This window comes from Rhopalosiphum maidis, chromosome 4 (assembly GCF_003676215.2).
Source record: "Rhopalosiphum maidis isolate BTI-1 chromosome 4, ASM367621v3, whole genome shotgun sequence".
Lineage (NCBI taxonomy): Eukaryota > Metazoa > Arthropoda > Insecta > Hemiptera > Aphididae > Rhopalosiphum > Rhopalosiphum maidis.
This window is the reverse complement of record NC_040880.1, coordinates 7,191,874-7,216,932: the sequence shown is the minus strand read 5'-3', so window position 1 is coordinate 7,216,932 and position 25,059 is coordinate 7,191,874. Positions and strand designations below refer to the sequence as shown.

Below are 25,059 nucleotides of genomic sequence, written 5' to 3'. Positions count from 1 at the left end.
CTATGTAAATTTAATAAATCCGTATACCAAATTATATTTAAAAGCTGTTTATTATTTATTTTTTTTATTTTGTTTTTTATTTTTAGACTTGATGTGTTATAAACAATCAACATTATACAATAATTAATTATAAAGTATAATGTGCATTATAAAATATAACAGATTAAAAAATATGATTGCCTATCCTAACATATTAAAATTAAAAACAAATTATACGACATTTGTTTACTTTAAATTTATTTTTTATTTAAATAGATTTTTCAAAATAAAATTGCATTGTTTTTACTAAATAAAACCCATCTACGTCACGCTTTGGAAGACAATTAATTTTTTTATGTGATCAACAAACCCTGAATAATTTGTTACATTTCATTGTATGACTATATTTTTAAATAAACGGCGCTTTTTAAACTTGTTTACTATTAGAAGTTTATTAATTCACCTATTAAGTTCATGCATAACATTTTACTGTTTATCTTTCTTTAGATGTTTATCCAGATGTAAAAATTTAATTTCTTAAACTTATAATGTTTTATTTGAAAGAACTTTATTAAGCAATGCTATTTTATTATTAAATCATGTTTTAGCTTTTATGTTCCATTCATTCACAATGCCTATATTAATATTCAATAACAGATATAAGTGGTAATTATATAGGTAATATATATATATTAAATTATATTGAATAAATTAAAAATATAATATAATATAGCGAATTTAAATGTATCTGGTCTACCACTTTCTTTTCATTTTTGTTGATTTATAGTATCATGGTATTTACCGCGTTAATATTAAGATAATTTTAAGTTAGCGTTATTAATTGAAAATAATTTAACATATTTCTATTTTAAACACATTTATTGTTACCATAATTTTTGCTATATAGTGGTATTAAAGTATTTTTGCGTAAAATATTTATCTACATAATTTTAATGGCACCAAAAAAAAATAACTGCTACATATACGTAACTTTTATTAATGGAAACTTTACTATAGTGTAGTGTACTTGTAACAAATTATTAAAAATATATATATATATATATATATACATAGTATCAGCTATATTAGGACACTTATCTATTTAAAATTTAAATTCAAAACATTTAGAAGAAAACTTTTCTGAACATCTTATATTATTTTCTTCATCAGAAGTCTCTCTTGCGAGTATTTACCCCGTCTTACGAGTGCGTAATATTGTAAACTTATGTCCAAAAGTTCTAATTTTGTGTTATTAGTTTTAATATTAGGATGAATTTACTGATTATCAAACTTAATGGTTCAAAAGTGTTCTGTGTTCTATCATTAATTAAAAAAAAAAAAATTTAACGTGCTATTATATATTTATTTATATAAATATTGATATTTTATACATGTAATCATAACTTGCTTTAAAATTAAAATATCGTAAAAACCAATGAGAGAATATAGATAATATAAACCTAACCCAACAAATCGAATCCTATATTATTGATAAAAATAACTTATTTTTTATTTTAATGGATATTTAACTAAAATTTGTATCTCGTTAAGAATTACCAGTGGTTATTTTTTAACACAACGTTAAAAAAAATAATTATGTGTATTACATAAGCTGATGATATGAAATTTCTCGACATAAAAACTAATTTTTATATTGAAAAGTTGTTCAGTACGAGAAAAATAAAGAAAGTCACATACTTTGAGTATATACTACACAGCACGGTAAATATAAATTTAAATTTTTGACATGAATAATAAATGAAAAATAATAATAAACTTGTGGAATTGTGTATCAAAATATATATACTGTTAAGATATTATTACAATTTATTCATGAGATCTAATTTGTAGATTTAAATACACGATACACCTATCACTCGAAATACTTTGACAGAAAAATAAACTATATACAACTATAGCTATACATTGAATGTATTCGTATTATGTTCTCGATGAGTTTAAATTATATACATTGATAGACTTATAGGACTAGAAGAGACTAGAATGATACACTACGCCTCGTGGTTTGAAATGTGACATAATTATAAAGTGTGCTGTTTAATGAACTTTTGATACGTTAAAAACTTTGATCGTATTCTATAGTGCTCGAATTTAAGTGATAAATTATTTAAAAATAAATAAATAAGAGTCGAATCTGATTTACGAATATTATCTTTACGGGACATATCGAGGTCAAATGCGTTTAACGACCTCATCAGGTCGCATGCATGTTTCACGTTACGTAAGTTCAGCACTAAACATTACGCGATTTGTACAGATGATTGAAAATCTAACCGGACACGATTCGGACGTCGTCGAACCAGGTGGTCTAATGCGTGCAAAGGCGGAAATTTAAAGTACTGTTAGTAAAGTTTTATGCGTATCAGAAATAGTAGATTTCAGTTGAATACCCTCGTATTGTTATTATTATCGGGCGGTGAAAGGGCGAACAATTAACACTTTTCGTGCTCGCAAACAAATAAAAAGTTTTATAGTAAATTTACGCGTTTTGGGGGTAAATATCCAATGAAAACTTTCCGTTCCGTAACTCATTAGACGAATAAAAACTATAAAATATGTATTAAAACTGCGGAATGACGGTTGTCAGCTGACACGGGCGCGGTTAAACATGATGGACTGAACAATCAGGACGTCCACTACAATATACGCTGCCACTATATATTATTAACGCGGTATAAAACCATTGTCGTTAATAAATGTAACAGTGTAAAAGGTATATTATATTGTTTTATACTTCTATATATTATATTATCGAGTAATTAATTACTTAATCGATCAAACCCAACGGCAGTCGAAAATTCCAAAACAGACAGTTGGATGTAGGTGACTCGCAATCGCATCGTCGTGGTACAGACAGCTTCGCTGAAAGGTTATATAATACGTTATTATTTCGTGCGCATTATAAACTGTTTTTCTATCGGAGTGAGATGGCTCGCGGCACAGCAATCGACAGATGAGCACCCACATCCATAAGTGTTCTCGGTAAACAATATTAATAATAATAATAATAATAAAAACCGTCATATAGTCGCTCTATTTTGCATCTGAGTGGTTCATTTTCATGGAATTCGTCAAATTTCCCGTAAAATATAAAAAACGAAAACGTAACTAATAATAAATTCAATATTATATCAAACAACTTAGCACCAGTCGAAAACATTTGAATTGAATGTACTTCCAGTGTCATCGTTTCGTATTTTCCGCTCGAGACACTTTATTACATGTATTAGTATACAATATAATATCGTTGCTTCTATTATGTAACACTATAAACGTATTATGATACGAAGGGCTGTATACGTAGGCGGTGCACAAGACGTTCTAACGCACATAAACACTTGTGTATATTATAATGTTATACTAATAGGCGTTTAAAGGACAATTTCACTATTTTTTTTTCAAATTTATTTTAGAACTATAGATAATCCGGTCTTTTTAGGTGATATGCTGTGATTATGTGTGTCCGTACGTTCGCGCGCATTATTTTATACTCTCGCGTGTAATAGGTATCCATCGCACAAATGACAAACATAATTAGCCAACAACAGTGTATTATTTAAGATGTTAAATTGTATTTTGCAATAATATTTTATTATTAACTATAAATATAGTTGATGGGTATTATGCTTGGACATCGTTTATGTTATAATAAAAAATAATAAAATAAATAATTAAGTCTCAAACTTTGTTACGTAAAAATGTTTTAATTATTAGTTAGACCATACTAATTAGATATAAAAAATGTTTTTAGTGCATACTTTTTCGTATTTTGATTTGATTTTATAGATTACCTTGACTTTACGATTTGTTAGCGCATAATATAATATTTGATGTTTGGGGCGTATATATTTTGAAACAATATATACCTACCACGAATAAAACGTTTCTAGTAAAATATGTGTATGTAAAATGTAGTACATTTATTTGTGATTTTAACCTTGAGGCATATATTATATTATGGATTCGTATAGATCAATAGTATTTGTACTATTAAACGCGAGTTTATTTTTTATAAGATTATTATATTAAACGTATTTAATTCATAGGTATCTATTGTAAATTATTTTTGTTTATCCAATATGTATATTTAAATAAATTAATGTCGATGCAACAACACGCGTGTTCAAGAAAAAAATTAAAATCAATTATTATTATTATTTTTTTTTTAATTGCGTATTTTTGTATTTTTACTTCCTCAACTATATACCTACACGTATGCAATTTTATTACATTTTTAGAGCGCGTAAGTTCGAGGATGGGTCTATTATATTACATCAGAGGTGCTGCTGACATACTCGTTATAGCCATATAGCGAGTTTACTTGTTTACTTAGCCTCCGACTCGGTGGCTGTACGAGCGGAATACAGGAAATAATAATACACCTACGTCATTTTCGAAAACGAGTAGCGGGAGAGCTCCGCTACAGCTGTAACACGTGGCGTTAAGATATAATATGACGTCAAAACGATCCGTATAAAATTGCGTATCGGTTCAACCGCCATTATAATATTATAAAAGCGGTGTATTTGTGTGTGTGTGTGTGTGCGCGCGCGCATATTTAAATGTAAAATATGATAATAAATTGTTATTATTAATAACACAATATACATAATATTGTATCGGTCGTGTGTATAGGCATTTGCAGCGCAACAAGGAATATATACATGTGCCGTTTAATCGCCATTCCGAGGAGAAAACTTTACAGCTTTTTTATGCACCGCGAACGCGTGTATACAAGACGGAAATGTTATTATACGTTGCCGCCCGCCAGAATGGGTTATAAAAACGCGACGATATACCTACACACCGCCTTTGAGCCTACGTCGTCAACTAGGCCCGTTTTATAGGCGCCTCAGTCCGCGCAATTAAAAACATTTGATTGTGCGCCCGTGCGCTGGTGTTCGAAGTTCGAAACACTACGTCCCGAGGTCGATGATGGAAACCACGCACCTACGCGTATAGGCTTGAATGGAGGAATAAAAACTATTGTGGAAAGGAGCTCGAGGGTCTAATGGTTTCTCGTGAGTTTTTAATATCGGACTATGTACTATAGATTTAGAAATACGATGACTACGGTCGATCTCTTAGCATGTATATATATTTTTTCGGCTTGATTACATAGATAATATTATAAATATATTGAGGACATCTGCGTTGGAAAAAAAATACTTAGAATGCAAAATACAATTTTTTATTTGGATTATTATCTGTGATTTAAAACACACAATATTTTGTGTAAAACAACTGAACTGTTGTTGTACACGGATATGCAATTATTATGAGTTCCAAACGATCCGAAACTTGCTTGAATATATTGGTGTGTTCGTGTGTTAAATAAATAAAATATTACTTTGTTATTTTAATAAAAATCGATTCAAATAATAATATATTGTACAAATATTGCATGACGTATAAAAAAAAAATTAGTAGTACCTATATGGAGTGTTGGGAATGAAGTGACTTGCAATCACGGTAATCGACTTTGGTAACAAAATGATAGTTTCAAAATTATTGTATATAGTCAAGGTTTAGTTTATCAAAAGTCCACCTCTGGTACAGGTACGAGCAGTATGATTGATGGATGTACCATTATTGTTTATGGCATTGATCTGGACGGTTTAAAAACCCGGTGAAATTTTTTTTTAAAAACTTTTAAAAACGGTACAAAAAAGTTAAGCTAGGGTAGTTTCTGTTGAGATGTGAGGTTTTACGATATTTTTTTTCGGGGTGTTTGCTTTTCTAAATGCGCGGTGGATAAATGTAGGTTTCGTTAAAATCAAAAAAAAAAAAAACTCAACTCCTTGCAAGTTATTCTGCAGTGTATTCAGCCTCCATCAACTATTTTACTACTGTGCTGTGAAGTTATTAGTTAAAAACATAAAACTATAACATATTATACACATTCAAACCGCGTAAATACGTTCAAGAGTCCTCTAAACATATATTGGTTATCACCAGGGTTTAGATTTTATCGCATTTGCATATTTCTTATGAGATGCTTAAAAAATAGCAGAGTAAGCCAAACATGTGTTTCGTGGTACAGAGAACTCAAATTAAAAATTTTATTTTGCTTTTTTTTGCATATTTTCTGATTCTTAGTTTTTAGTGCTTTTTTTAGACTTTTTGAGACTTTTTTGCATTTTGAATCAAAATCGGTCATATTTTATGAAATTATATTTTAGTAAACGTGTTTTTAAATTTTCGCCAATTGAATTATCACGATAATTTCGTATTAGGTATTTAGTTCTAATCTTTGTTATCTACTGATTTTGTTGGGTTTTTTTGTCGATTACTACCTACTGCGATTATTAATCGCCGATTATCAACGAACGAGCGTTAAATGCGTTGTATAGTCAATTTATTTTATACAGTCCACATTCGTCTTTTTTTTTTACAACCCTTCAGGATTCTAATCAGAGTGACTAAATTATTAATATGAATAATTTATAAGTGATAAAAACATTATAAATTAATAAATTTCCATTTTTTTGCATATTTTGTTGTTTTTGTTGCATATTTATGCAATTTTAAGTGCTATAAAATCCCAACCCTAGTTATCACACATCACGGATAACAACTAAGTTCGTCGAAATTTAATTTCGCCATGCTATTCATAAACAAAGAGAAATATATACGCGGAATGTTCAAGATACGACCATCACACTTGTAAATCGTTTATAATAATAATATATTAGTTTCGAATCACCGTCATCGCTGACGATGTATCATTATAAAATCGTTGTGTTGCGCAGAGTTTAACAGGTTATGCAATAGCAGTTTTCGTAATCGTTTGTTTAATGCCACATCAAAATATACATTACCGTACAGTCAATTTGAAATAATATGGCGCCAACTGAAATAATACGATTTTTAAGTTGTGCGATTATATAATTCATTATTGTAGAGATAACATTTCTGTCGGGGCATTTTTACTCGTGATAAAATGCCAATTTTATTGAGATTATAGTCATTCGATCAGTCTTTTGTTCGCGCGCTGCGTTCATTTCAGAAATAATATTAACATATCATTTTATGCGAATTCGAAGTAAAGTAACATTATATAATGTACCCATACGTATAGTACGAATTCGTCGACGCGCGTACATAAAGGCGTCCTCGATTAATTCATGACGAATTATTAGTTTTTTTTTACCAGTCGAGTGATCGATTTAATCCCGAATATTCGCACGCGTAGGTATAGGAGCGCGAATATACTACGTCATTATATGCATAGTTATATATAACTACAGTATGACGTCACAAACATTTTACAACGGTTTTTATTATTTACCCGATAAAACTTTTAATACGTTTTTACTGACTTATTTCGACGTGAAATTGTTTCACTCTTTTTTTCTTAGATTTCCGTAATCCCGGTGTCTGTGTAATAATATTATTGTTGATGAAACATTCACTCGCACATTTATATTGAAACACGATTAAACTTTTGTCGCTGACTTTATTTGTATACGTTGGATAAAAGGCACAACGTAAATGGGACCAAAGAGAGAAAGATAAATAAGGAAACGATCGGCAATAATCGAAAATTGGTATCCCAAAAATTCTTGGTATTTTGCCACCGCTGGTGCGTCTGTATTACCGTATATACTTAGCGATTTGCAGAGCATGCTCATTCATGTCGTTATCAATAAAAGTTTATTAAATCAAATTCTGATTATTGGAATTTTTAAGTGAACCTACTTAAATGAATCGTATTGCAAAATATAAACTTTTAAACTTTAAACATTTTTATGCAAACGAGATTATAATATCGTTGAAATATCAATGAGATAATATTTTCGAAAATATTAATATATAAAAATAGAAATTCGAACGAATTGTTATTAAACTTTAAGTAAAAATTATTTTAGTTCGCGATATAGATTCAGAAGTAATGTTTAGGCTATGATAGATTAAGAATCATAGAAATAGGTATATATTATTAATTTAAAATTAATAGCTTATAAAAATTATTGGTACACTTATAATAACTTATAGAAGTATTAAACTAAATATTAAATAACATTGTTTAAAAATTAATATAAAAGTTAATATCCTTGGAACATGCATTTTAAATACTCAGAAACTCATTCCAATTCAAATTAAAATGTATCGAAAATTTCAAAAAAAAATCTTCTAAATAATGATTTTTAATAAGTACATAATAATAAGGGATATAATGAGATGATCATTCTTGCAGGAGAATCATTGTACATAAGATATATTTAGTTAGGTACTACTAGTTACTTGCGTATAATGTATACGAAAATGATTTATATAATGCAATAAAAGATAGGTATTAGCGGTATGCACATATATACGCTATAACATATAACACCCATCCATATTTGATGGTAATAATGTCATTGAACCGTACGAATTACGTACTAGCTATTGAATTATAATGTATAGCTGTGTATACATTATAAATCAAATGAAATGCGTGTATTATTATTTTTATAATCCACTGTTTTTTATGTTTCTGATTGCTGTTATTAGAGTGATGTGTCGGAAATAGTAGGTAAAATGATGTTCAGTCCCGAAAACCTTAAAATCTCAATTTTAAAATGTGTTGCCGGAAGAGCGATACAAATATTAGTACAACAACAGTAAACAATAATACAAAGGTATTGACATTTATTCATCATTTTCGACATTTTCGTATAAACGAATACGAAATTATCGTAAAATTGGTTTCCAAAAGTCAAACATTTGCGTGGAAATAATATTCAGTTTACATTCGAGAACGACAGTGAGGATTATATCGTATTTTAAAGCCAACCTTGATATTTCCACGTCAATCAAAAACAAATAATTTATACGCAATTCTAAAAATTCACCTCTGAACATAACGCATAACATTACCTCCTACCAATTATATTTATTCATTTTACTCTCGATCGATCATAATGTTGGTATATAGTATTGAATCGAGAGAAAATTTTCAAAAATGATTATTTACCTTAAAGAAAAAAACAGTAAGTAACTTGATAACTTGTTGCATACTTCAACAAAAATAATGTAGTAACCTTATAAGTAATTAACATCGGACGGAAACTTATACATTCGTATTGTTCATTTAAATAATTATATTTAAATTCTTTACCTTTTAAAATATAAAAAAATTACACAAAAGTTATAAGAATCACTCCCGTAGACTTCAATTAAAAACTTCTACCGCCACAAACCACGGATTCTGAATCTGTACAAAATATGTTTTGTTTATTCCGTTTCTTTGAAAAATTATAACTATTATGTATTCAAATTATTATTCTTATGTTTTTGAATGAATAATACATTAATATTAAAAAAAAAAAAAAAAAAAAAAAACAATTTTTACGTGACACATTAATTTATACTCTCTTTTAAGGTATATTTATATAGAATGATTTGTTGTAAAACATTCATTGTTTTTAGATAATATAATAAAAAATATTTTTATACATAACTTACCGACCAAGCTCCGCATAATGTATTTTGTATAAATAACACACTCACGTCTGTTATTATTTTGTCCCATCATATTATTTTTTTATCTAGACTTGAATAATATATTATGATATTATTTGTGGGTTTTTGTTTGTCAACACGATTTTCATACAAAAAGCTTTTAAATCGGTTGATATTTTTTTCATACTTTACAATAATGTACATGATTCGGGAAAGCGCTAGATGAATAGTTATGTTAAATTGTGTTGCGAATAAAATAAGAGTATAAACGGCATACTTAGTATGAATATTCAATGTGTAATCAAACTAAAATTAACTAGATATATATTTAGGATAGTTATCCAACTATTTATAGTAAAAATAAGATATACATATTAATGGAACACTAGCATAAGACTTGCAAAACAATGAAAGAGTTTTTGTTTTTATTAATTTTTATAATATCTAGACTTTATAAAGAATCTTATTTTATTTAAGAATATACTAACATAAGTCAATCAACACACATTTCAATAGTAGTTTTAATTACCTAATAAGTATTAACATTTCAGGATTGTTTCAATGGAAAAAGCATACAATTTTCTTTGTTTTTGACTATGAAATAAATACTAAACAAATAGTATACGCGTGTGTGTACCTATAATACAATTTATCGTTTTTTTTATAACCAATTTTAAAACGAAATCTATATCAAGGTTTTTATTTGTTATTATTTCGTCATTATTTATTATACATAATTAAGAAAAATATGTTTAAATTTATTTAAAAATGGCCAGTAATTATCTTAAAGTATTGTACTTAACGTGCTACCTTATCATTAAATTTAGTGAACGGTCTTCATCCAAAAGCAGCTGGTTAAGGTTGTGACAATTAAATGTAATAAGTAGGTACGGTTCAAATAGCTAGCGTTTCTTTTTGGGTGGGTAATGACTGATGATTAAAATTATGTAAGATCAATTAAACTTAAAACTATACCTATGGAATAACATGGATTTATATTTTTCGAGATGAAATCTATTATAAGGATTTTTTTTTTATTGTATATAAATTGTATTTGTCTGAAAAAAAAATAGTTTACACTACAATTGTAATTAATACTATACCTTTATTTTACTGCTATAATTTATAACTATTTTTAATAGCATAGGACCGTGGTTTTTTCACGCACCCAGTTTAATACGTCATAATAATAAATTGCATAACACACGCTGAATCACAAGACGCCAAGACAATGATTTATATTTGAAACAAAATATTACAACATACGAGACACATAATGAAAAAATATAATATTTTTTTTTGAACTGTAATATGAATACAGGGGATATAATGTTTTTCAATAAGAGTGAAGTATAATAATATATCCCTTGGACAATAAAGGACAAATATAACGTTATCCATTCAGAAAATAAAAAGGGTTTATCGGACGGAATTTTAACGATTGGACAACGACTACATTATTAAGTACGCTTATTTGTATACGTCTAACCAATAGAAAAAAGAAGGTATAACTATATACTTGAAAAACGGACTTCGTATAAATTATTGTTGTTATTATTATTATTTTGGTGCGGAAGCTCATTTGTCACATCGTTTGAATAAAATATAACCATTTATTATAATTTTTTTCATTATATAGGTATATTACTGCCTATCGTCTATGTAATAGTGATGCCTTGTGCATTTTTGAACGTTTTCAAATAAAAGCAGCTTAATAATATACTGTCAACGTACACCGTGTGGTTGTCATAACAGAACGCATTTTTATGGTAATAATTATTAACATAGGTACATAATTGACGCAAATATAGTTATATGTGCTGAAATAAATAGTTCGACAGCACATTTTCACCGCTTTGAATGCATTCAAAAATATTTATAATTAACTTATATGCAATTTTAACTAGGTACCAAAATCGATAATTTAACTACAACTAAGTGTGTTAAAACTTTGCTAACTACATGTACAGTTATAATATACAAAAAAATTGCAAAACCAAATACTATGTTTTTCACCAACCACAATAAACCATTTAATACAATTTAAGGATAATGGACAATATACCTAATTATTTGCAAACTTAGAATAGAATATAACTAAAGTTAATAAAATGATACATTTAAAGCTTATGTACTTGTATTGATACTTACTTGAATTACCAAACGCGCCCAATCTTCAAACGACGTGTTATAGTTTGTAATCAAAAACAATTATAATACTCGATTTTTATAAAATAATATGCACGGTTTAATGTGCGTTATAATTTCGTATATACTTGTTTGATTACAAAACGAAAAATTTTAAACCTATTTTTACTGCTTAATGTTTTACACAATTTTTAAATAAATAAACACAGTGGTGCCAGAATTAAATATTAATTGATATACATTAAATGTATAGCGTTTAGTTATTAAAATAAAGACATAACAGTAACTTAACTTATAATTACTCGGCGCCGTATAAAAATTATAAAATCAGCACTTTGATATTTATACTTACTTTAAATCATTTGAAATTATAAAATTCACAAGATTTAAAAATCCATTACGAAGGTGGTGGTCTTTAGTAAAACATAAATGTTATACTGAACATGATTTAACATAATATAATAGTGACCTTGTAGAGTATGTTTAAGAAATATCAGTTTTTTTATGACATTTAAAAATTATTCAATTTATAAATATAATTTGTACAATATAAAAATGATGACATCTTAAAATTGTTAAGTCATTCTTTCTAAGTTTCTTCCTGGAGAAGTGAACAATAATATTACATATTTAAATGCATTAACTTTTTAAATTACTATGTTAAGTCAGTACACTCACATGAACGTGTAGTCCATTTTAATGGAATGTCCGAGTTTGATTTCACACTTACATTTCAGATATACTGGTGATCTCACGTTTATTCATTATATTCATAATATATAGATAATTGTGTACATAGGGTATGCTATATAAAAATATATTTATACTAAACACGCTATGAATAAATGCTAACCATATAGAGTACCTATTCAGTTTGCACGTATTTATAAAATTTAATATGTGAAATAAGATCCCCCCCTGAACGTCGGTCATAATAACTCGACCTATATCGAATGTATTGAATCTAACGACCTAACCTAACTAAAAATCTGACGTAGATAAGAACAAAACAAATCTATTTATTAATTATTTAAAAAAAAAATAAAATATTTCAATAATGTCCCAATGAAATTATAAATAATCATAATTAATTATGTACCAATAAAAATGTTGTATTAGTCCGAGACGGTTATGTATTGTAAAAAATATTCTTGTAATATTTAAATAAAATATATGACAACAGAGATAAAACAAATTTCCTTCTCCGTCGTCAGACGAGATTCAATTTTCTCTATTTTTTTCTCATCCTCTATATCCATTTGATATACTATCTTTTGACACAATATATTATGTGGCTCACAAATAAAGGACTTGGCTTTCGTGCTTAAACATTATTCATTAATTTTAGTTTTAGTAATTAGCTTAATGAATAATATTTTATGTTACTATGCTCGTATTTTCGTATCGTTATGCTTCGTCCGGTAAAGTTATTAATAAATAAATAAATAAATAGCATAATCTCTAGCATAAGTCTGTTAAATAATATCAAATAGTTAATATTAATTATTTGGTCATAATGGATAACAATAGCTAACCGAAATAGGTTGTATTTAAATTTAATTTATTTAATTAAATAGATACAAACCGATAGAGCCAGCGACTTGAACAAACACCAATATATTTTCATCCAGCTGTTTAGAGTAAGATATCATAACAAAACAATGTTTACAGTTATGAATAAAATACACCCCGTAAAGCCAATATATTTTTCCAATCTAGTATTGTAGTTTAGTAAACAGTGCATAGACACAAAATTATTATTTCAGTTTTTAGCTGCACGATTTTAACAGTTATTTATGGTAAATTATTTGGAACTGCACTAGAGCGCAGCCATTAAAAGCTTCTTTTTTTTTATCTGAGTCACATAAAATATTTTATAATATTAGTTATACCATTTTTATTATTTTTTAACTCGATAAATTCACCAAATAGATTTGAATAATTGGATATAATCAATGCAACTAATTGTGTAATACTTACTTGTTGTTCTTAAATGCCAAGGATTTTCTATTGGTAAAAAAGAATTATTTATACGTCTCAAATCCTGAAATATTCTTTTAAAGTCATTGATTAAGGTTAAATGATTTAAAATTATTTTTTGTTTATTTTTAGATGATACTCATGCCAAATGTTAAAACAAATATTAAAATATAAAATTACAAACATATAAGTTTCACGCAACTAACAATTGAAATTAAATAAATAAAAGTACATTACACATTTACAACGTGACTATTGATTCGTATTAAACATTACCGTACGCGTACACACGTTTCACAGCCAGTTAAGCGATTAAATAAATCGATAGTGTTATAAAATACTAATAGTGGAAATATCGAAAGCATGACCATCATCCAATCGTTTACAATGAACATCTTGGGAATATAATTATTAATTGTTTTGTTATATTTTAAAATATTAGTTTAGAAATTTACATGTTTGCATTATTTCAATGAGTTTTTCTTAGACCACGTAAAAAAAATTGGTGGGCCGCATATGTTTAGGGTACTTTGATTATGATGTTATTGGTTAATGCCTCAAACAAATAATAATATATGTATTTTGAATTCTTATTTTTTCATTTTAATATGCTTAAAAAAATAGCAAAGTTGGACTTGGAAATAAAAATTAGATTTTTAGAATACTGCATAATATTATATTATACTGACTATCATACACACTAATCTACGCGCAATCCCACCTATGCATATTAAATTGTCGTATGTTTGCTTTGTTGGTTAAGAAATAAAAAGAGTTTTTTATCAAAGTAACCTATATATATATAAAATAAGACATCGGTTTCAGTACACAAGTAATATAATATATTTTTAATAGTTATTATTATCATACATTATGTAATATTTATATAAAATACATCGTACAGCGATACAATAATATAATATTAAATAAGTTATTAAAAAGAACGAGGAAGATTGAAACAAAAATCACAAAACAGACGTAACAATGAAGCAATTATTATATACTTATATACACGATACATACATAATATACTAATAAAATTATCTTATAATTTCACGTACGATACGTAGTGTGTTTAATGCGCGAAATTTTCAGTTACCAATGCGTATACGAGATTTATGAGTGAAATATAATATGACGAAGAATTGTCGATTGGATATCTAATTGCGCGTGTTATTACATTATGGTGACAAATTAGGTACCTACAATAACAGACTTCGGGTAAAAACCATTGGTACCGTGGTCGTGGGTCACGGATGATGGTATTAATAAACGTCCAAAAAAAAAAAAAACAAAAAACAAAAGAAAAGAAAATCATGAACGATATTACTTTAACGAGCATTTTTATTATAGAAATGTATTATTTTGTTTTTGTCAGTGCGATGAATGATTGTTCGAAACGTTGTACTACCGAGTACCGAATGATACAATTTAATATATCACAGAAATATTCGAGTGTATAGAACAATAAAATATAGTAACGCGAAAATATATTATGTAATAATAATAATTGGACCCTGTAGTGTAGTGAAGGTGTGTTGTAGGCGGTATACGGATTAATATTGGAAGGTATATGTGTAATATAAACAGTACCTTAATACGTTGGGCATATAATATATTATGATAATAATTATGAATACGCGAGAAGGAACGATTATGTGACTCGTTGGCCTATAAATTAATACTACTGCTGTTACTAATACTATTGCCATAGATGGCAATTTAATTTGTACTATAATATGCAATATATACGACAGCTAGGATTTTGCGTTTTCGATGTACGAATAATGTATTCGTCGTGTTTTCACGTCGATACTTTTATTTCCGGCAACCAAGAAGAATCGCTTGAACGGAAATGTTTTATTTATATCTGTCGGCTATCCATCGTATAATATATTATTAGAGTGCTCAGATAAAGTCGTTGCGGATGTGGTAAAGCACACGGATGTAGCTAGGTATATTGACAAAGTATATTCCCGTTCTCCGTACGCGTTTAAAAATATATATTGACGTTTGTTTCACGTATAACGCTGTATTTTAATGTAAACCTCGGAGCAGCTCGGCTATCCGTTCAAGTCCATCGCATTTGTTATATTATATAGTTATATGCACGTACGTCCAAAAACGTCGATTTTTTTTTTACCGTCCACGACAACCGTATAATAGTTGGAAATCGTAGAGCTGGATAATTTGTTTTTAAACGTATTATTATAAAACGTTGACAGATAATAATGGCGGTGAGAATCGTGAATTGTTATGCATGCGATGTATTGATTTTCGCGGCGAAAGGTGCAAACGATTCGATTATTTGATGAATTAACGTACCTACCTATTATCAAATGGATATAGTTATCGAAGAGATAATTATAAATAATACTCTAAGCTATACGCGTTATTTGAATTCTTATTTAACAACTTCGTGCACAGTATAAATTCGTTTGCAAATCGACTATTATCGTCACACAACGAATTTTTAATGATAATAGAATGATTATCGTTTAATCTGTAATGCACGAATATTAATATACACAATAAAAATATTTAAAATGGACGTAAAGATACACATCGATCGAAGTATTTTGCACTTTGTAAAACAATAAATCACAATATAATACACAAATATCATATCATATCATATATATATATATATAGTTTTAAAAAGGCCAACACGAATACACAAATAACGAATAATTAATATCGATTAAAACACATTTAAAATTTGCATTATTAATAACAGAATACGGTTAATGCAATTATATCACCGCACGCTAACAAGTCTACGATAAACTAGCGGTTAAGACGTGAATCGCGACACGTCGAAATGATGAAGTAGAAACGTATTTTCAAGACGACAGCAATGTAATTAATATGTTTTAAAAAAAACACACACCCATAAACGCGTCGTTTTAGAATACACATACCGATCAGTATTCGCGACATGCTTACAAAGGACGTGAACGATAGAACAGTTCGTCTTACTCGACACAGTGTTAACGGTATGCTCGTGTTATCATGTCTAAAAACCAACGAACAAAAAAAATACACCCATTCCACAGCACCATGAAGTCGGTCGCCCAAAATGAAAATTTTTCCTCCAAATGTTGTCAATAATTTTTATATTATTTGTGTTAGTTCGTTTAATCACAAATTGGAAATAATGTAAGTTAGCCGTTTTAAATCATCCCCCGAAAAAAGTTGGCCAATTGCGTATGATAATTTTGCACGGTCAAAGTTCAAAAATCTGGGCGAATAATTGAGAAAATTCGGAGAAAAAATTTTCACTTTGGGCGGCCGAATTCGTGGAGCCCCTCCCCCCCCCATTCAACTCTATAGTCGTAGCCGTCCCGTTATCGTTTGAAATACGATACATAACGTATTGGTAATTATTCACGGTATAGGTACTACACGACACCCGAATCCGAACGAATTCGCGCGGTCCTGCAAGGATAGCCGGCGGGTCGGGTCGGGATCGCGAAAACGGTCGCATCGCCATCGTGTGCGCGCACGGTGTTCGATCGTCCGAGTCTCCGAGTCTGAGTCCCGAGGCCGTACCGGCCGACTCTTCCTTGACCGCGGACACACCGCGAGGCGTCGCGGTGCGCGGACGGCGGTTTGGCGGACCGGAACGATCGCAGAGAGGTAGACGAAACGCGTCGGACGTGGACGCGATAACGGTACAGGTCGACGCTTGTCACGGTCGTCTCGGTCAGACTCTTCCGCAAGTCGCACGGCGGTGTGCATGGTGCGGGTGGACTGGGTGTCGCGTGACGCGTGCGGAAGCGAACCGCCGCCGTTCAGGCGTAATACAGCATGACGGGATTCTTGACGACGGGCAACTGTTGCGGTCGCTTCTTCGGCGTGGCGAACCGCGGGTTGAACGGTCCCAGGGCCGCCTCGTTGGTGGACGACGGTTGGCGGCTGCGCTGATGGTTGTTGGGCTGCCGGTGGAACAGCAACCGGTTGAGCCTGGTGGGCGTGTGGTTTTGCGACTGCCTGCAACCGGTGCCGCCGGCGCAGTTCACAGCACCGCCGCCGCCGCCGCCGCCGCCGCAACTGCCGTCGCCCCGGCCGCAACCGAACGCCATCGCGGCCCCGTTGACGATGCAGCCCAACGGTCCGCATCCGAATCCTGCGCCGCCGCCGCCGTCGTCGTCGTCGTCGTCGTCGAACTGATCGCCGGACGAACAGCACCACGGACAGGCGCGCAACGTGTGCCGGTTCAGCCACCAGTACGCCACGGGGTTGACGGCCGAATGGGCATGGCCCAGCAGCACAGCGGCCACGGTGGCCAACCGGTGGATTGCGGGTCTGCCCTCACCGCCGCCGCTGCCGTCGTCTTCGTTACCGTCTTGCGGCGACGAATAAAACCAATTGGTGTAGAGCAACGCGGCGGCGTACGGTAGCCAACAGACGACGAACACCCCGGCCAGCGCTACCAACACTTTGGCCAACCGTTTCCGGCTCCGAGCGCTCGGCGTGGGACGCTGTTTTTGTTTCTGTTGCTGTTGCGCTTGTAGCTGTTGCTGTTCGTGTTGCGTCTGCTGATGGGACGAGTGCGGCTGTTGCTGCGGTTGTTGTTGTACCGCGACGTCGTTGGTCACCTGTGAACAAGCGTTTACACTTAAATAGCAGAGTGATATACTATACGTGTTACACGAAATATAAATTATTGTTTTTATGCTCACACAATACCTACTATTGCTATCGAATAAGCTAATCCGATTGATGTGATATTGATACGACGTCCCTTTAAATTTTCCCTTTAAAAATCCCTTTAAAACCGCCTTATAGTTCAATGGCATTTTACCTCTGGTCATCATCGATATTTAAAGTTCAAAGGGCCCGTTTTGACGGTTCAAATTTAATTCAATTACCTATAATAATATAACGCCGCGCAATGCGTTATTTCCAAAATACCCAGCTCATTTCGATGTACTGAAAAACCGCTCAAACGATACACGTCATCCATAAAACGAAATGGATCCCGGAAAAGGATTATTCTATTTCTCTTCGACCTCGGGAGTTCGTGTACAACATCGCACACGCTTATCGTAGTATGGCGTTGCTCATACACGATGTGACTAAAGACAATATGATATAATACTTGAGCTGTCACGCTTTTGTGTGCCGTTGTCATTGCACTTTATCGTCACGAGTAATTTATAGGATATCAAAAGCACTATAACGTCTCAAATGATATCAAAACTCGGATAATTCCTTCGAGACGACAACTGCAGAGTCTGTTTGAGGTCTCATTTCCGTTCGCGAAACGCGTGTTATTTACAACGCTTTCGCGCACGTACCGTAATCCGTGAGTTAGAGTTGACGTTTACTCTTCCATTATAATTATAACGGTAATCGTGGACTTTGATCTTTGGGTGTGCTTATTTATGCTGTTTGAGAATGGAAAAAAAATTAAACTAAGTATTCACGAGAAACCATTACACTTTGGTTTGCACGACGAAAATATGATATACCCACTTAAAAAGAAGGGAGTTTATTCGGTGTAATCTAATAAACGATATTAAGTCTGACGATCACTTCGTACAATATGTTTTATAGGTACTTACCATGTTATTATAATGTACCAATATTACAACACGCTATTGTTTTTATTTTATTTATTTTTTTTAAGCAAACTTAATTCAAATAGCTAATTAAAATCCTATTAATTTGTTTTTCGTCGAATTGCCATCCTTAAAAGGATCTCCCTCTCCAACGTCTAAAATCTACTGTACATGTGTTATCCCTTATGCTTACAATACTAAAATGTATACACATTAAGCACATCATTTTTCTAAATCAAAATTAATGTTATATAATATTTTTAAAGTTTTTATGAGATCGTTATCTCTAAACGACTACCTATACCTTTTGTGTATTGTGTGAAAACCATAACAACACTTTTGATTTTAAAAACGCAACCGCTAATAATTTATAAATATGTGAACACAATTTATAATTAATAATAATATATTGGATTATTTATTTTAAGTATATAATTAGAAAGAAGGATTGGATTAATTTTCAAATTTTTCAAATTAATATTTAGATTTTATTCATATTTTACCAATAAAAATAATTAATTTATTCAGTACTTGTATAAAGGTGTTTACTGTTTAGATAATTATCTTTTTTATGGAATTGCCATAATAATAACTTTGCATTTTAAACTCAAAAATATGTTATTTTTTTAATGAATAATGAATATTGATAAAAGTTTTAAAATTGTATAAAAATGATTAAAGCTAGTTATTGAATAATGTTATTGTTATAATATAATATTTTTAGAAATGATTCAAACTATAATATAATAATAAAATCCTTTTATTGTATTATGTATGTTATTAATGATGCACTTTTATAAAGTGACTTAATTAACATGTATTATTATTAATTCAGTGTAATGCAACTTTTAAATAAAAGTATATATAAAATATGTAAATTGAACACAATTTTCCAATTTCTAAAAATCACAATACATTGTTACGAGCCTTTTGTTATTTATTGCATTTTCTAGTCGGTGTTCTTTTTTAGTAACGTCTAAAATGAAATACAAACAGGCGCAAATTATTGCTTTTAATTTTAATATACTTTCGAGTGCGTCTCCGACATTATGACGAAATGGTTCACAAATAATTCCAAAAAATAACTCGACTCGTAAAATCGATAAGGTGCAAAAAAAAATATAAAATAAAAAACGCCGAAAGATGAATTCACGGAAAATCAGATAAAACCCGATAAACAAAAACAATATACAGTCAAACTCGTTAGTCCACACCCGTCGCAAACGATCAATGCAATCTGTGACGAAAAAAAGCTTGAAAGTTTTTAATCTAATATCGGTTCTACGCCTTGACAGCATTATTGTTGGTAGATATTAGTAATATTATAATATACGATTGTACGTATATAATTAATTGACCTGAACGACAAAAAAAATATGAGGATCGATTGATTCCCGAAACTTACTTTATGTATTCATTAATTTCCTAGTAAATTTATTTATAGGGGACGTATGAATTAATTCTTAACGCACGTAGACTTGATTACCAAACTTATTCAGTTTTTTAGTGTTACACAGAAGACGTTACGGGAAAGTTGATCGACATGTCACCCAACATTTTTTTTTATTATTATTATTAAACTCAGTTAATCATTATATTTTGATTAATTTTGCAGCTATCATAAATATTTAAAAATAGGTTAAAATGTTTTGAACAATTAAATACATTTTGTAAATTACAATAAGTTCTTGTATAAAATATAATAAAGGCTTATTGGGAGAAAGGTCAGAATTTAAAACCCATCGCTTTCAACCAATAATATTATCTAATGAGGTTTGTGCATACTTGTGCACTATTTTGTTCATTTTTTTTTTCGAAATGTAGTGATATTAGAAAATAAATAAGGAATTAACTTATACATATGTCTTATTTGTTCCAAAATCCTTATTAAGCAAGCAATAAAATAGATAGAGACTCGGTAGTCGTAAATAACCAAAAATGGAATAATCGTCTATGTAGTGGTTTCTATCTTCATATTTTGACGATCTTTAAATAATACGCACTTATAATATTATACAAAAGCTACAAAATTATATTATGTAAATGTCAAATAAAGACGTGCGAATTTAAATCGTTTGGCATTTAATATAAATAGCAAGGTCGTGCATTAACTTAACAAGTGAACAAGTTAAATTCAAGTTACTTTTAACTAAGTTACATAAAGAGTTACTTTATTAATTAAAAGTCACTTCTTATGAGAGGTGTTAATTTTTTTTTTTTATATTATTCAGGTAATAATTAGTAACTAATTTTATATTTACAATACGTTAAATCCTATAATATGAAAATTATAGGCTTTATAATGTTTTCTTGTTTGGTACAAATCATTATTTTTATACATAAATAAATAATAATATTAATAATTAGAAATATGTGTGATTGTTGATGCGTTGAATGTTTATAGATTTAAAAAGATATCAAAATGACGTATATAAAAACAACTATAAAAATTTTTTTTAACAGTTAGAATCTTAAACTAACATGTTATTTTCAATTCTAACAACAATAACAATACGAGATCAAACCCAGTTCAATGTTTAAAAGATTTTTTGGTGCCGTAATATCTTAAAAATGTACTATAACCTTATTATAGTAACTTATAACTTAATTTCAATAATTATATGACCTCCCTCTTTGATATTTTTTTTTCAATTTGTTAAATTTATAAAATTAGTATTGTACCTATATAGAATGTATTTTTTTATGAATTATCTATTTGTAACGTGTGATAAAATACTCTGTAACAAGTTTATCGTAATATTATAATAATTTAATATATTATTATAGTCGATATAAAATGCACCATGTCAATATTCTCACACTATGAATTCCACGAAGTCTTATTCAGTACCCTATCCGAATGATAATTATATGGTAGATATACGAATAAATAAAATACAATTATATATAAGTAATTAATTTTCGATGGTGTTGCGGTTGTAACAATTGGAGCGATATAGGAAGTAGGTATTAAATATTAATATAATTTACATGATACCATCGTGAATGATAGCACGATCATATTGTAACCTCCAATACATTTAAATTGTTCCCGACAGCGCTTTAGTTCACGTATTCACGTCCGATTGCATTCATTGATCATAAATCTACTTTTGTATCGGATAAAATAATAATCACATCTGTAATATCAAGAGAATATACGCAATCGACGATATCTATTCGGAATAATCAAAAATCTTATTTTTATACGCCTTCTCCGAAAAAAACAATTCAGTCACGGTACAAACGCATAAAATCCAGGAAATAATCGGGTTATTTGATGCTCTTGTATTAATTGGATATTGAAAAACAATTTTCGCCAAAGGTTTTATTTTATTATTTTTTTTTTTTTTTTTGTTTACTTCGGAAACACTTAAATCGTATAATATCGATTGCACGCGACAGCGGTACATCCCTGCACATCACTCATAGCCGCGCGTGACGTGGTGAGTCTAAAAAATGTCAGACGAAAGCGTTCAGCGTATTAGCATTTTTATCAGATGCCCCCGCACCTCAGACTCGCATACCATTATCAATTACTACTTTCCCGCCAGTCATCAATAGAAATACGATTTTGCTTACTACGAAACTACACACTTTACCGCAGCTACCCCCCTCCAGTCAAAAACGTCTCCTCTTCATCTATACATACCACTATAATATTGTATATTATATTGTATTTTACTTGTATACACGTATAGTTAAAGATATGTATATGTAAGGGATTCACTATAAATAATAAATATGCTCACCCCATTTTTTCTTCAATAATGCAGTTATTCAAAACCTGATTTTTGCATATACTTGGAGTATACTTTAAAACTATATTTTTAAATTCTTGAGATTTTTCTAATACTTAAAAAGTCTCCTTAAGGAGTCCCCGATGTAGATACGAATTTCTATGCATTAAATGAGAACCCTACTTTTATACTCAAAATTATTAATCGAATGATCTTTTAGAATTCGAATAAATTAATATTTATTTAAAAATGGGTTGAACATTGCTAGTGAATCGTCCTGTATGATATACCTAAATGATATGCTTGTATACGTTTAGGTACTGATTAAAAAGTGTGCTAGAAACGCTGAATGCAGTATCGATCCGTATCATAGATTTATCGATAAGAATAAACCACGAACGAGCATTATACAGATTCGTTCCTATCGTGTGCAATGTACATTATAATAATAATATATGATAGATGTAAAACTGGTGGTTTATTTTCTCGTGTTTGTGAATTATAAATTATAATGGTATTACCACAAATATAATATATATTTTATACGTTTCACTTTTTTTCAGTGCTGTCGCTCACGTTCGGTGCCTGTGGTGTGCCTGCACCGTCGCAGACGGTAGTTTTTAGGTACCGTAAAAAAAAGCTGTTTTGATTCAGCAAATGTATCGAATTTATTTCCTGTCGACATCCGAAACACGCCATTTCGACATTATAGGTAATGTTACCAATACGATTAGAATTTCCGCGTTTAAGTCTACTTTTGTAAAGCCCACACACGTTGTCCGCTAATAAAAATATATTCTACTTTTTTATGGTAAATAAAAACCGATTTTAGTTAAAATATTTTTTTGGAAAACTACAAAAAATCCAGATAAATATATTATGTATAATATTTTAAAATATGTATTACCAGATAATACTTAATGCTAACATAACTAACTTTATGCATTGGTCATTTTTTTGTTTATTTTGGATTATAAATTAACCAACTCTCGTAACTCGATTACCATTTTCAATTTCATACATCGTTTTTGATTAACGTGGACTAAACTTAATATTATATCAGTATTTAATTTTTTATTTTTGCCAACGGATTTTAAAATATATATTAGTAACTTATTGAGCTTTGCAGGTATTGATTAATCATAGACATGTTTCATAAAACGGCTGTACACCTGTCGTTAATTCCATTATATTAAATTATTAATTCCGGAGATATAGCTTTATATCAAACACTTCTAAATTTATGTTATGCTAATACGCGCGTTCAATTAAGTTAATTTTGGCGATAGCTACAAATAAACATCTTTTTAATTCTCGTTAGGCTATTGTGCATTAATTATTCAATTCGATCGATGAAATAGAATTAATTCTAACTATGTCTGGGATTAATAAATGCAATTAATAACAGCTTAATATTAATTGATATATTTGGTGAGAATTTCATAACGCCAAACTGTACTACACTAACAATAACCTACCATTTATAAATATTGTTTTGATCACAAAATACATAATATAAAGCTTAGTTACTACGTGGTATAAAAAAAATATTTAAAATAAATTTGATTTTAAAGTAATTTTAATGGTATTCCCGTAATATTTTAAATGTATGTAAATACACGTAGGTTAACGCGCATTAACTGTTGCATACAAACGTGGTAAATACCTAACAGATAACAGTAATAAATTCGTTCGTCGAATAGGTAAAAATAAACTGTATAAAATGTGAAGTAAATTTCAAACAGAAAAATACGCGATCAACATTTCCAAAATTAAATTCAAGCCAAATGTATAAAAATTCAATGTGAACTTTTCAAAAACTTCGATTGAAAACAAACATAATAAAAAACTATTATACATTCACTGTCCCGGTATACACAGTAACATTATAATATTCACAGGCGTAACCTGCTGTTTTTATTTTGGGAAGGGAAATATCATAGGTGCATTGGCATATTTAGGGAGGGCCTTAGCCCCGTAGTGTGAATATTACCCCCCTCTCTTTCCAGAATCATTTGTCGTGTATTGAGGTTGACCTAGCTATGATAGGCGTCGTGAACTTTACTATTCGATTTCATATTTAGCCGTAGTTGAGCATTTGGTACATTTGGTACAACAAAATCAAAATGTTCTAGTCGACTTTGCCCTGTATCAGCATTACCGTAGTCAACTTA

At 30.1% G+C, this 25,059-nt stretch overlaps 1 protein-coding gene across 1 annotated transcript in view; it reads right to left on the bottom strand.

Annotated features, from left to right (window-relative positions):
- Positions 1–14,528: 14,528 nt before the first annotated feature.
- The window catches only part of LOC113549153 (annetocin receptor), a 98,129-nt gene continuing 87,598 nt past the window's right edge, over positions 14,529–25,059 (bottom strand). Inside the window, exon 5 of the mRNA XM_026950329.1 lies at positions 14,529–18,179. Within this exon, the coding sequence (XP_026806130.1) occupies positions 17,373–18,179 (807 nt within the window). The 3' untranslated portion in view covers positions 14,529–17,372. The remainder of the gene's footprint in view (positions 18,180–25,059) is intronic.